The 14173-nt window shown below is 43.3% G+C and overlaps 1 protein-coding gene and 1 long non-coding RNA gene across 3 annotated transcripts; one reads left to right on the top strand and one right to left on the bottom strand.

Moving 5' to 3' along the window:
- The first annotated feature begins 748 nt into the window (after window positions 1-748).
- Window positions 749-10639, top strand: LOC134059542 (Fc receptor-like protein 5). Its single transcript, XM_062515987.1, has 11 exons — window positions 749-770; window positions 1066-1101; window positions 3122-3400; window positions 4833-5114; window positions 5200-5283; window positions 5381-5656; window positions 5740-5931; window positions 6217-6582; window positions 6684-6959; window positions 7126-7370; window positions 10344-10639. Exons 1-11 carry the CDS (start codon window positions 749-751, stop codon window positions 10410-10412), a joined length of 2127 nt encoding a protein of 708 aa, XP_062371971.1. The 3' UTR covers window positions 10413-10639.
- Window positions 10640-11131: 492 nt separating this feature from the next.
- On the bottom strand, window positions 11132-12920 carry LOC134060048 (uncharacterized). 2 transcript variants are annotated; one of them, XR_009935126.1, is made up of 4 exons: window positions 12605-12920; window positions 11917-11983; window positions 11685-11823; window positions 11132-11545 (listed from the first exon to the last, which is right to left on the bottom strand). It is a non-coding gene; the product is annotated as an uncharacterized LOC134060048 (long non-coding RNA). The 2 variants fall into 2 exon arrangements; XR_009935127.1 differs by having other exon boundaries at window positions 11132-11823.
- Window positions 12921-14173: the final 1253 nt, after the last annotated feature.

The raw sequence follows: 14173 nt of genomic DNA on the forward strand, positions 1-14173 counted from the left end.
CACCGCCCAATTGATCAAATGAAAATGAAACCTGTTTGAAATCCCGGTCGCCCCTTGTGAGGCTATCGCACTGTTGAAGCCGTGTCACGAGCCGATTTACCTCAACCTGTCACACTACACACATGCCAACACAGATAAGAAGAGAAAACAAGTAGCATCTCTCACTTCTTTTTCTTATTCACGTTGCAGTTCCAGATACAAGAGTCTGACGTGTATGGATACAGTGTGAGCCGTCAGACCAGCATCGGTGCATGTAGTGTAGAACAGGAATCGTGAGCTGCGTGCTGTAATCCTCTGCAATTCACGCGTACATTATGAGCAGCAGCTGAATACCGTGATTGAAAAAAAATCGCAGTGTCTGCTCAGCTTTAGTGCTGCTCGGAGATGTCTGTCAATCAATTGAAGCATTAAGGCCCGATCACATTACAGGCGGCATGCGCTGCGCTCACCGCTAGGTTGCTCTTGGTTGAGATAACGTTCTACGATTTTTGTTGCTGTTACCGCTCCTATTTCTATGGTTACTGCTGGGCTCCGCGCAAAAGACCATTCACTTACAGCGCGCCGCGGTCAAAGTTCAACATATTTCAACTTTGACCGCGGTACGTGCAACAGCGGCAAAGCGGCAGAATGCCGCCGGCGCTGCGCTTTGCTGAGCACAGCAGCAGACCCGTTTTTGCGCTCTCAACCCATTGAAATTAATGGGTTTCATAGCGCATGCCACCTGTAATGTGAACGGGCCTTTAGGCGCATGCAGGTGCATGCCAAAACAGGTATGCAGCACTAATCAAGAGTGTGGCCAGTACAACCTGTGTATCTTAAAGAGTATCCACCTTATTCGATTCGGTAGGTCGATTCCCCATACAAATGAAATATGTACTGAGGGGAGAGAGAGTCTTTTCACTCAGAGAACAAAGGTTACAACATAACCAAACATTTATTGACCTAAGACTGTATGATGGACAACATTAATTTAACACAATCTTGACTAGTATTTTACATCAATGTGCTTGCTGGTTGTGCTTTCTGTTTTAGGAATAAGAGTATCTCTGTGTCTTTGTGTTCTAGTGCTGAGCTTGTGCTTCTACGCTGGACATGCTGAAGGTGAGATTCATTCTGATTTCATGTGCCCTAATGGGGTCAAAGATCAATGATCAAATTCTGTCCAAAGGATAGACCTCTGAAGTTCGCCTACAAAAAAAGCTACCATCTTTGCATATACAGTATAAGGAGATCAGGTATCTTTTGATTTTTAGTATGGGAAAATAACATAGGGATTTATCACACCTGTTAAACTCTCATGGGGATGATGAAATTGGAAATGCAGACATTTGCAGACAATCAAAGTGTGTAGCCTTCACGTACCAGAGATCACAGTATCCACTCAAAGGCAGAGGACACAAAAGTGTGTTGAGGAAAACGTCTGCATTTCCGATTCCATCATCAGAGTTTACTTTTACCTTACTTTAAAAAATAGCATGCAAACCTATTGCCCTTCAAATTGCAGACTTAATCTGGGAAAACAATTGTTAGTAAAAATAGTTGTGTAAACAAATGTTTTCCTAGTGTAGTGCACTTACACTACTGAGAATTCCTATTTCACTGTTGTGTTCATGTGATACAGTATACATACATACATACAGTACATACATACAGATTTAGTTCTTTATTCAGGATGCCTGTATTAAGTTGAACTTTTTGACACAGAAAGACAACCGTAGGGGTGTGTGTGTGTTTTGTGAGGTCCGAGAAAGAAACCAGTGAGTTGTTGCATCAAAGTTGAGACGAGTCGTTATCTTTCTTAACATAACAGTAGAAAGCGTCCTATCCTACTGCACTTGGTAGTGGAGGGGAACAGGATTTTCAACATGCTCGACACTTACAATGCTGTCTTTATGAACTTGACTGGACATTTTGTGAAGTCACAGAACATCCTCTATCGGTGGCTGGAGTTCAGACAAAGATGTCAGGGCTCTGGCAAGTCTGCTAGGCAGTTTGCAGCAGATTTAAAAGACGTAGCCAGCAGTCAGTGTCGTTCATCCAGCCATTCACAGAAGTTGCAATCACAGCGCTAGTTGCCTGTTGTTGCATTTGTGCCACCTCATGCACAGCCCCTTTGAAAACAATATAAGGCTTAAGTTTAAAACCATGCTCTTTGCACCTCGTCTGTCCAGAGTTGTTGGTGACACCATGTCAAACCACACTGCAGCCTCGTCCATGGCAATGATGTCTCTCTGTGCAATTTGTTTTTAGAAGTGACAACTTTGCCATTGTTGTCAACATAGGAAACCAATTTCTCTATGAGCTGGTTGGGGTCTTTTTGAGAAACAGTGGTAGGACGTCTCACTGATAATCCATTGTGCTCGAGAAATCTCTGTAACCAGCCCCTGCTATGAGACTCTTGTATCCATCATCACTCACAGAGGAGAATATTTCCAATGCTTTGTTTTTAATATTTTTTTCTCGACACCTTGATGCTTATCGCATACTGCAAAATTCTATTTTAAGCCCTGTTTCCAGCTCCAGGATAACTTTCTTCCTACCTCCACCTGCAAGTCGAGTTCAGGTCTTGTTGGCTAACATCAATTCATCTTTTTGGCATCTGCGCCATGGGACCACTTGCTGCTTGATATCTGTGGTGAGCTGTACAATGTGCCACACCACAAGAGGTTCCTTGTAGTGGTCTACGACTTGCACTGCAAGTGGCCTGAGGTGGCTCCCATGGGTACGGCTACCTCTGCTGCTGTGATCAACTTTCTCGACCAGCTGTTTTCCCACTGGAGCTTGACTCATGCAATTATGGCGGACAATGGTCCTCAGTTCCAGTCCTTGGAGTTCACCACCTTCCTCGCCAGCAAGGGTGTTACCCATATCCAGATCTCCGTCTATCACCCCCAAGCCAAATGGACTGCATGCTGAGGGATACTCCCTGATGGCCGCACTGTCACAGACCCTCCTCCACTACAGAGCAACTATACCCACTCTACAACAGGGGTCTGCCCTGCGGCAGTCATGCTGAACAGGGAGCATGTGATTGCAGAGGGGCAAAATATGATAATCCTGGTACTTTGCTCTTCTGTTGTTTAATCTGCTGTGAAATTCTTCTTGTTTCACGTGTTTGCAGAGAGGCCCAAGGCTGCAGTGAGCGTGACTCCTGACAGCAGAGACATATTCAGCGGAGACTCTGTTACGCTCAGATGTGAGATACCAGAGGGGGGAAACACAGACTGGGACTACAGCTGGTACTTCAACAGAAGTCCAGAGTCTCCTGTAGCCACTGGTCAGCAGTACAGCATCAGTTCTGCTGCTGATCTCCACTCTGGCGACTACACCTGCAGAGGAACACAGAGAGGCACCCCTCGGAGTTCAGACACCAGTGATGTGCTCACTCTGACCGTGTCAGGTAGAAATGTTACTTTTTGCTCTTTTACACTTTTGGGCTGTTATACTTATGCGCATGTTTTTGTTATTTATTTAGTGTCAATATCAACACACAACTAAACAATACTTAGTGAAATAGCAACATAAAGAAGGAATTAGACCACTTCACAGTGGCCTTACCGATGTGGCCAATGATTGCTTCTAGTGGTAAACTGTTGTATGCTTTTGCTGTTCATTTTTAACCCTTTCATGCACGCATTATGAAAAAAGTGTCTAGATTTTTTTAGTATTGATTTTATTACTCTATATGAGCCCAATATTGAAAATCAGTTGGAATTTTTTAAAAATATGCTTTTATATAGAAGTTATGTTATTGTCCACGTATGTGGACAGTGCGCAACAAAGGGGTAAAAAAGGATAAAATGTAATGACAGAAAATGTGGAAACTATGGCCCCCTACTTCCTCCATACTACCCACCCAGCCCTCTACTACCCTCATACTACCCACCCACCTCTCTACTACCTCCATACTACCCGCCCAACCCCTCTACTACCCCCATTATTGCTCACCGATCCTCACCCATCCCTCTACTACCCCCATATTACCCACCTCTACTACCACCACTACCCAACCACCCCTCTACTACATCCATACTACCCACCCCTCTACTACTAATCCACCCACACCTCTAGTACTCTCATACCCACCCCTCTACTACCCACCCAACCCTCTACTACCCCCATATTACCATACCACCTTGGCATTACCACATGTAATTAGGTCATTATTTATAAATATGTTTACCAAATGTTTGTTTCTTTGTAATTTAAAGCAATTAAAATCATATTTGAAAAAAAAAAAAAAAAAAAGTCCTTAGTTACAAAATCAAATTTTTGGCCATTTAACTCCTCTGTTGCGCAACGTCCACATACGTGGACAGTTGCTTTTTAGGGTCTACAAACTCTATTTTACATCCGATTTAATTTCTGAAAACATAGAGTTGTTCAACACACTCTCCTGTACAGCATAATATTTTTTTTTACATGATTTTGCCTTTTTGAGTACTAGCTTTTTACAGATATGCCTGGAGCATTCAGCATATGGCCATTACTGTCACTCATGTTGAATTGATGATGTCATCAAGCAGTCAATATTCCAAATGTAAGATGATACATATTGTTAATATATTGCCAAGGACCTACTAAAACTGTCCTGAAGTGGATTGGTGTATATCAACATGATAAATAAGTAGAAAACAGAGTTAAAGTTACTGTCCACGCATGTGGATGTTGCGCATGAAAGGGTTAAACAAACAATTCAAATTGGAACACCATGAAGTGCAATGATTTGTATTTCTGAAAATGCTCTGCAAGTATTTCCCCCCATCATTTTGTGAATGAAGTTGCTATCGTCATCTACTGTAGTACATTTTTGTTATCCCTTTTATTTCCAGAGCGACCCACAGCTGTTGTGTCCCTGAGCCCCAGCTGGACTCCAGTGTTCAGTGGAGAGATCATCACTCTCACCTGCAGCATACAGGGAGAGTCCCCATCAGACTGGAGATACCGCTGGTACAGAGGAGACCAGCGGGTTCACCCACAGAGAAGCTGGAGTGACAGTGTTGTATACAAACTGCAGGCTGTGCAGGAGGACCACAGTGGGGTCTACAGCTGCAGAGGAAGCAGAAAAAAAGATTCAAAGGAATCGAATAAGAGTGAAGGTGTTACTGTTTTAAGTGAGTATTTTGTATTTTCTTAGAAGACAGATGCAATATAATTATCTCACTACTTTCCCTCTCCAAGTTCTTCATGTGTTTTCAGTGGGACATCTGGTCAAATGTTTCTCATATTTCACACTGAGTAACGTGCTGTGTTCTCAGAGACACAAGGCTGCTGTTTCTGTGAGTTTGTGTGTGTGTGTATGTGTGATTGAGAGAGAGACAGAGACAGAGAGAGAGAGATTGAGATGTTTTTGACAATTACCTTCTTTCATGCTTTTCAGCATCAAAGCCCAAACTCACATTAAGTCCACCAGGTTACCAGCTCCTCACAGGAGACTCAGTGACTCTGAGATGTGAGTTGGGTGTTTCCTCTGGTTTGGTGTTCTACTGGTACAGAGACACACAGACCTCTGATCCTGTGGCCCAGACTGATGGAGACTCCTACAGCATTGGTTCTGTTGATGTCTCTGATGGAGGACAGTACTGGTGCAGAGCTGGGAGAAGAAACCCAGTCTACTACACACAATATAGTGATGCAGCAGAGATAAAGGTTACAGGTGGGTGTAGTTCATTACAAGGATATACAGTGATTGATATTCAGTGGTCACACATGTTTAGTTACATAATGATTCTTTGACAGAAAGACCACGACCCACCATTACCCTGAAATCAAACTGGACAGAGTTCTTCAGTGGAGAGGAGGTCTCTCTCAGATGTGACATACAGAGTGGGGAGATCAGTGACTGGGAGTACAGCTGGTTTAGAGATGGAGTGAAAGTTTACCGTTATAGCGGCTATGTGGAGAAATATGAAATCAAACCGTCTCAAAGTGGTAACTACATTTGTACAGGACAAAGGAAACTTGATCAAAAAACATCAGAAGAAAGTGATCCTGTCAATGTTGCAATTTCTTCTGGTCAGTATGTGTTTACTCTCCTTTTCTGTTTTGTGTGTTTATTTGTCAAATGTCAAATTGCATTCTATGGATACCTACTGTACCTTATTGTATTTCTTTCACTGTTCTGTTGCATAGGCTATGCAATGATATACCATCCGAAGGCTGTACTTTTGAACGCTGTTGTGGTGTATCTTTCAATGTACTATTCTTCCTAAACAGAGAAAGCGTGGGCAGTACTGAGTTCTCTCTCACAGACCTGGCTGACAGAAGGAGACTCAGTGACTCTGAGCTGTGAGGTTAGAGGCTCCACTACAGGCTGGATATTCCACTGGTACAAGACTGCCTCCTACATGTCTGATTTGACTCATGTCACATATGCCTCCCAAACATCTGGGTTCCCACAAACACATGGAAACAAAGGATATTCTTTAGAGTTGGTCTCAGACAGCATCAGAGGAGCTGGAGGCTCCTACACTCTCAGCCCTGCTGCTCTTAGACACACAGGGGTTTATGTGTGCAGAGCAGAGAGAGGAGAACCAGCCTATCACACAGAGTTCAGCCAGCCTCAGCCTCTCTGGGTCACAGGTGATGTATATATCCATATCTATGGCTTGAACAACATTACCAATTTCAAACAATACCTTGAGTCTTTTTTTCACTTTGTTGCCCTTTTTGTGCTTTCTCAGGTGTGTCTCTGGCCTCTGTGAGCACCCATTCAAACTGGTCCCAGATCTTCACATCTGAGCCTCTCTCCCTGAGCTGTGGGGTTCAGGGCAACTCTACTGGATGGAGACTGAGGTGGTTCACAGACAGAAGAGAAAAATCAGAGTGTCCCACTGACTGGAGATCAGAAACAGGATCCAGCTGCAGCATCAGCTCAGCATCTCCATCAGACAGTGGAGTGTACTGGTGTCAGTCTGAGTCTGGAGAGCAGAGCAATCCTGCCAACATCACAGTGCACAGTGAGTTAAAGAAATGTTTACATTTGTTACATTATTTATGATATTCATTTTTGATATTGGTATTTGTTTTTCCTCCCATGTGGCGGTTCAGCAGACACTCATCAAACTCAGTTCATGAAGTGAAGAAACTATTCAAACCCCCAATGAATTCTGTTTCTTACCACAGATGGTGATGTGATCCTGGAAAGTCCTGTACATCCTGTGACTGAGGGATATCCTCTGACTCTGCGCTGTAGATATCGCTACCAGCCATCAAACATCAGTGCTGACTTCTATAAAGATGGGACACTCCTGCAGACCTCCACCACAGGACAGATGACCATCCCTGCAGTCTCAAAGTCACATGAAGGCCTCTATAAGTGCAGGAACCCTGAGAGAGAAGAGTCACCAGAGAGCTGGATCACAGTAAAGGTCACCATTAGAGGTAGATGTGATTACTGTAAACAATCTCAACAACCAAAGCGTAATGACTGATGAGGTCAATGCTGATGATGCTCTCTTTCACTGCATCCTCACACGTCTGTCTGTACCTATACAGTACAGAATCAATCAAAACTCACACACAACAGGAGTCAAGTAATATGTGTTTCCTTTTTTATCATTTGAAATGGTCTTCATTATCCAGCATCTCTGTTCTCTGCACTCTCTCTTATGCTGATTACAGGAATGCATGTACCTACAGTGTCTGTGGAGACTCATCTATCTCTCTCTCTCTCTCTCTCTCTCTCTCTCCCACTCAACTGTAAATGTATTACACACGCACACACACACGCACACACACACACAGAGAGATTTGGATGACTGCTGCATTTCTTTGTCAGATTCTGGTTCCTTCCTCCTGGTAGCTGTGGGAGTGGTGGTGGGAATGTTCTTCTCCTTTGTAGTCTTCTGGCTGCTTTGCTCCAAATATCTCACAGGTACGTAAAATACAACAACTCTGTTGCCTGCAACCATTGAATTCCTGTCGATTAAACTAGTCTAAACACCTCTTGTACATCCTAGTTACTTTACACTCTGTCATCCACTTCCACAGTTTATAGTTTTGTTTGTGTTTCACTGCAGGCCTATGTTTGACCACTACAACACAGTGAGTAAAAAGCTGCTGAAATTATTTTCATTTCATCAGTCATACAGCATCACAGTGTTAACTTATGAGACGTATCTGTGTTCCTGGAGAGACCAGCAGCAGCAGGACCAGGGGACCAATCAGAGTTCAGACCAGGACCAGAGGACCAATCAGAGTCAGTCTGCAGGAGGAGAGGGTTCTCAATCAGACTACATGCCTCTACAGAAAAGTAAGACTGCATGTTTGCTTCCATGCTTGCAATAGCTGTATGTGGCCAAAGGCATTAGGTTTTCAGTTTGTCTGTCTGTACCTCTGTCTGTCTGTCTGTCTGTTTCTCCATCTTAATAAGATGAATGCAAAATCCCAAGCTTGTGCTAAGAATTTGGTACAAATTTGACTCATTTGATGTTCTCCAAATGGTTAAATGTCTACTTGAACAACTGGTATTAACAATCACTTCATAATGATAGATCAACTGCCCAGATTCCTTTCAACTCTATGATCTCATGCCTTACCACAAACTTCTTGTACATCAGAAATGCATGGCTACGCAGAGGCATACCAGTAAATTATTGGGGTCAACTGAAAGCATGAGGTTAAGATTTGTCAATGTTTACAGCATCAGATAGAGAAATGTGCTCTCAATAATGTTTCTGTTCCTGCCCATAGGAACTGCAGATGTCTATGACACTATTACACCCCTCTACATGCCGCTGCAGAAAGGTCAGTGTGTCCATATCTGGAAATATTGATCTGGTTCCTAGAACAATATACTGTATATGGGAGTAAATAACCTGGTCCGATTGTTTTTATTTTCTTTTGCATTTCATACAGCATGGTCTTATTTTTCTCTGATTCCTCTCTATATGACACAGGTGCTACAGATGTCTATGAAACCATTAAATCATCAAACAATTCTCAAGAAGGTATAACAAGCTGCTCATCCAGTATATTTTTGTTGCAGTGCACAGTTCTACAATGGGTGGAATTCTCGCATGCGCGTAAGGGTGCTTAAGTCCAAAAAAAGGCGCAACTATGTGCATTTCACTATAGGCAAATACTGCCCTCTACTTTCTTATATATACATCTTGCGTGCATTCTGCCATGGCTATAAGCACCTTTCCAGCTATGCACTCCAGAGGACTGTATTAAGTTGGAGCGCCACTACAAGGTGAAACAGCATATTGCTCGATGGCGGTAGTAGGCCTATTCTAAATACATGTAGGCAACACAGAGCGTTACAAATTGACATTACAGTATCAAATGCGATGCTTAATAAGCTTCATGTTTTCCCCATTACAGTGTAGGCCTACTGTAGCTGCGTTTCCATTACCCATTAAATTGCGCAAATTAAGAGTTGCGAAAAGAAATGTGCTTAATGGAAACACACACATTTCGAAAAAACTCACATGTTTCGATAAAAAGTTTTTGCGCTCGGGTGAGGTGGTATTTCGAGCGTATCGAAATTTGTATATTTCGCAAAACTGCAATGGAAACACTTTTTTCGCATCTGACGAGTCACGTGATCCAACAACCGGATGTTAGGAGAAACGAAACCGACGAAGAAGACTGCCGACAGGAAGTGGCACCGGGAGAATAATGTAAAACAATATTTTTTTTTTCATTAAAAGTGGCTCGTGTCATTCTAAAATGTTGAATCCACAGCTGTGAACTTGCCGACAACACTTTCTCAAAAACGCTGCATAGGCTACGCAACCGCTCAACTAGTTTTGTTTACCCATAGCAACAACGTTGCTATGCTTTGCTGGTTTAACGTGATGAGAACGGTGCTGAAAGAAATCTAGAATCTAGATTGTTTTAGAAACTAATCAACTGGGCTGATCTACGAAATATTCCACTGACATGGCTGTGACATGATTTAAGCATAGGCCTACTACAACAAACTCCTGTGAAATATGTCATTTTTAATTTTATGTTTCTGCCCCACCAAAACGTAGGCCTCCTCCGCTGATGGCTTATAGCCTATTGACTGTTATAGCCTACAACAATTGGGTTCTAAGAAGCTGTTTCTTTGTTTCTGATTGGCCGAGAGACGTTCCATGAGTTGAAATATCCCAGATAGCAAAATTTGCTCGGCCCACCTCTGGCCCTATACCTTGCCTCAGGGTAGTGTGGGTGTTGGCCCACTTCTGGTTTGGTCCCCGGCCCAGACATGGCCCGATCATTGGTAACCGACACTTTGAATTTGCTCTGGCCCAGGTCTGGCCCACACACTGTGAAATGAGTCTTATTGTTTGTGTTGGCCCAGGTCTGGCCCACACACTGTAAAATGACTCTTATTGTTTCTGTTGGCCCAGGTCTGGCCCACACACTGTGAAATGACTGTCATGCATTGTGTTGGCCCAGGTCTGGCTCACACACTGTAAAACGGATTTCAGTGAGTGTTGGCTGAATGTCGGCTTGGTCCCCGGCCCGATTGTGGCCCGAGCACTGTAAAACGGATTTCAGTGAGTGTTGGCTGAATGTCGGCTTGGTCCCCGGCCCTATTGTGGCCCGAGCACTGTAAAACGGATTTCATGCATTGTGTTGGCCCAGGTCTGGCTCACACACTGTAAAACGGATTTCAGTGAGTGTTGGCTGAATGTCGGCTTGGTCCCCGGCCCGATTGTGGCCCGAGCACTGTAAAACGGATTTCACTGAGTGTTGGCTGAATGTCGGCTTGGTCCCCGGCCCTATTGTGGCCCGAGCACTGTAAAACGGATTTCACTGAGTGTTGGCTGAATGTCGGCTTGGTCCCCGGCCCGATTGTGGCCCGAGCACTGTAAAACGGATTTCACTGAGTGTTGGCTGAATGTCGGCTAGGTACCAAAAGCACTACCAGAATAATCACAAATGCAGAACTAGTGATTCAAGCACAAGTTACTTTTATTAATAATTCTAACAAATACAACCTTTGCAAGTAAAATCTAAATTAATTCAAACATTAGAACAAAAATCCAAGCTTAAAAAGTTACTTTATTACCAATTCTACACAATTTAACAGATTAAGTAAAACAAATGAACATTCTATAAATAATGTTTTTTTTTTTAAATAATAAACATGGTCAAACATTTACAGAAATATTCTGTCTCTATCACTCTCTCTCTCTCTCTCTCTAAAAGAGTAATTTCAATGTCAGCGGGGTGGGCTGTGGGTTACCATGTACCATAACCTAGCCAGCTACCACACACACACACACACACACACACACACACACACACACACACACACACACACACACACACACACACACACACACACACACACACACACACACACAAAGTGCCTTATCTTTCTGTTGCTGCTTAGTTATTGCCTACACATGTTGCATCATCACTAGCAGCTGGGGAATATCTCCAAACTGCATTTAGTTATAAAAGAATACATATTGCAAGATCATTATGAGATCTACAGCATAGTTTGTAAGATGTCATCTGTCAGAGTAAGTCTGTCCCCACAAATAGACTTACTGATAGCCACTTCGCTCAGCTCTCTCAGTTGGGGGTTGGTCAAAGAGTTCTTCCCATTCAGCCAGCCGAAATGCATGAAATTTCAAAAGAAAACAAAATTAATTTATTGTCTGACACATCCTTATACAGTTATGATGATGACTGAACACATTATATAACACACAAGGTATGTCAACACATTTACACACCTGAAGCACACATGCTTGTGGACTTCCTTCCTTCACGCATCGCATCTTCAGAACAACTTCCACGAGATGCAGTTGGCCATGTAGTCATTCCCCGATCCTGTTCTTTGCTGACGTAGTGGATGACGCAAACCCAAAGCATCTAGAAATGGAACATCAAAACAGTTCTCAATACAGATGAAAGTTGATTTCATCTTAAGTAGAACAGATTCTATTGTACAACTTCCCAACTTACATATCTCCTGTCTTCCAACGCCACCACTAAGCTTCATCCAAAGAAGCAGGTCTCTGGTCCGTGCTGCCTGGATTCAGAGGTGCACAAATAAACCACAGTAATGAATGCATAATGTTAAAACAACAAAAAATAATTGCATCAATAACCACAGAAAAAACAGCCCCAATTCAAAACAGACTAAGCTTAGAATTTGCATATTAAATTGATCAGATTTACACACAACCCACCCCTGGTACACTCTCTCTCTCTCTGACACACACACACACACACACTTACCTACCTGAAACAAGCTGGATCTATAACTATGCAACGGATGCAACGAATTTACCTATCGCTAGCTCAGTTTCTTAAGCATGCTTACGTAGGTATTTCTGAAATAAGTTACGATCACAATTTACTTTGAGAAACACACAATTTTGGAAGTATCCCTAATAGCTATAACTTAAAGGTATCTATAACCACCAATATTGACGTTCACTAGCCCAACTACAACGTTAGGCTAATCAAAACTGACTAACATAACGTTAACTTACCGATAGCTTTCTTGGTCAATATCAAGCCGTTTAGTTTTAAACCTATTCTTGGTAGCTTATGGTTGTTTGACAGTTAAACTGTTAGGATTATGCCTGAGATAATTTACACTCTTAATAATTGAATAGGAGGGAAAGGTAAAAGTAATGTCACTTACCACAGACAGTGTCCAAAACGAGACAGTTTCGCGCCGTTCTGGTTTCAATCTTCAGTTAATATTTGTTCCACCGCTCTTCCACATGTAATGGGCCGACAGTCACTTTACAGAATCGGGCCATGTACGTTTAGTTTCCGTCTGCCGTTTACTATTTCAATTTTGCCGCCAACATCAATGCTACTGATCAGTGTCCGTTCTGTAAGTATCGGCCCACACGCTGTATGAGATCCGTCTGCCGAACTCCGGCAGTAGCCCATCAAACCATAATCGGGCCAAGTAAGATGCAAAGTATTCAGCCCAACTACTGCGTGTCAGTGTCGGCCCAGTCAACTGGGGTACAGTGCCTCAGCCGACTGAAACTCCACCGACAGTGGCAGCACTCAGCCAGGATCGGGCCGACAGTGTTTGTTGTTCTTCAGCCGAACTTGCTTCGAACATCGGCAGTAGCCCGTCAAACCACAATCGGGCCAAGTAAGAAACAAAGTAACCAGCCCAACTACTGCATGTCAGTGTCGGCCCATTCAACGGGGGTACAGTGCCTCAGCCGATTGAAGCTCCGCCGACAGTGGCAGCACTCAGCCAGGATCGGGCCGACTGTGTTTGCTGTGCTTCAGCCGATCCGGGCCTCGGCCGACACTGCCGGCACTCAGCCAGAATCGGGCCGACTATGCTTGCTATCTGGGATCCCACGATAATCCACTCTGACTTTTCACAGCTAATAATAAATCACTCCGCGATACAATGTCAAGTTGTGAAGTGTAAAACGAACTGTCACGTTGCATCCCAGCCGAAATACAGACGCTCAGAACGTAGAATATGACGGAGGTGGATATTAGCTAGTTGGATGGCATGTAGGCTAAGTAAAATAGTGATGTTTCAAAGCTAAAAGCATGTCCTAACCAGACGCAATGCGAGCTAACGTTTATTGCTTGACAACGGGAGAGATAGAACTAACCAGAGCCATATAAAGAGATCTCTTTATATGGCTCTGGAACTAACGACTGGCTTTTGGCCATAGCAACGTGCTTTTAGAACTAACGACTGGCCTTTGGCCATAGCAACCATCCATTTAGAACTAGTAACGGCAGTTTGTCCTGCAAGTAATAGAAATTTGTGGCGGAGAGAAGTAGTTCTACAAACAAGACAGTTTTCGCGATTTAAACGTATAGATTATAATGGGAAATTAGCGCAAAAAACAAGTGGTAGAATTGTTGTATAAAAGCAATATAGCACTCGTGGTCGTGGGTTGTTGCTGGATATTCCCACGGGTGTTGTTGCCTGCGCCACTCGGCCTCCGGCCTCGAGGCTACGGCCGAACAACACCCGTGGGAATATCCAGCAACAACCCACTCCCACTCGTGCTATATTGCTTAAATAATCAGCGTGCCGTGGTGGCAATTTGAATGCATTTAGTGTAGGCTAAATCCCTATGGCTAAATCTGGGTAATGTTGATAACCACCATGTCTCCTAATGACTTACAGCACGCGAGAATACACGAGATCTTAATTTAGTTAGCCGAATGTAATGGAAACACCGCAATTGCGAAAATTGTGATATTCGACATTAAG

The sequence above is a fragment of the Sardina pilchardus genome, chromosome 16 (genome assembly GCF_963854185.1).
Source record: "Sardina pilchardus chromosome 16, fSarPil1.1, whole genome shotgun sequence".
NCBI lineage: Eukaryota > Metazoa > Chordata > Actinopteri > Clupeiformes > Clupeidae > Sardina > Sardina pilchardus.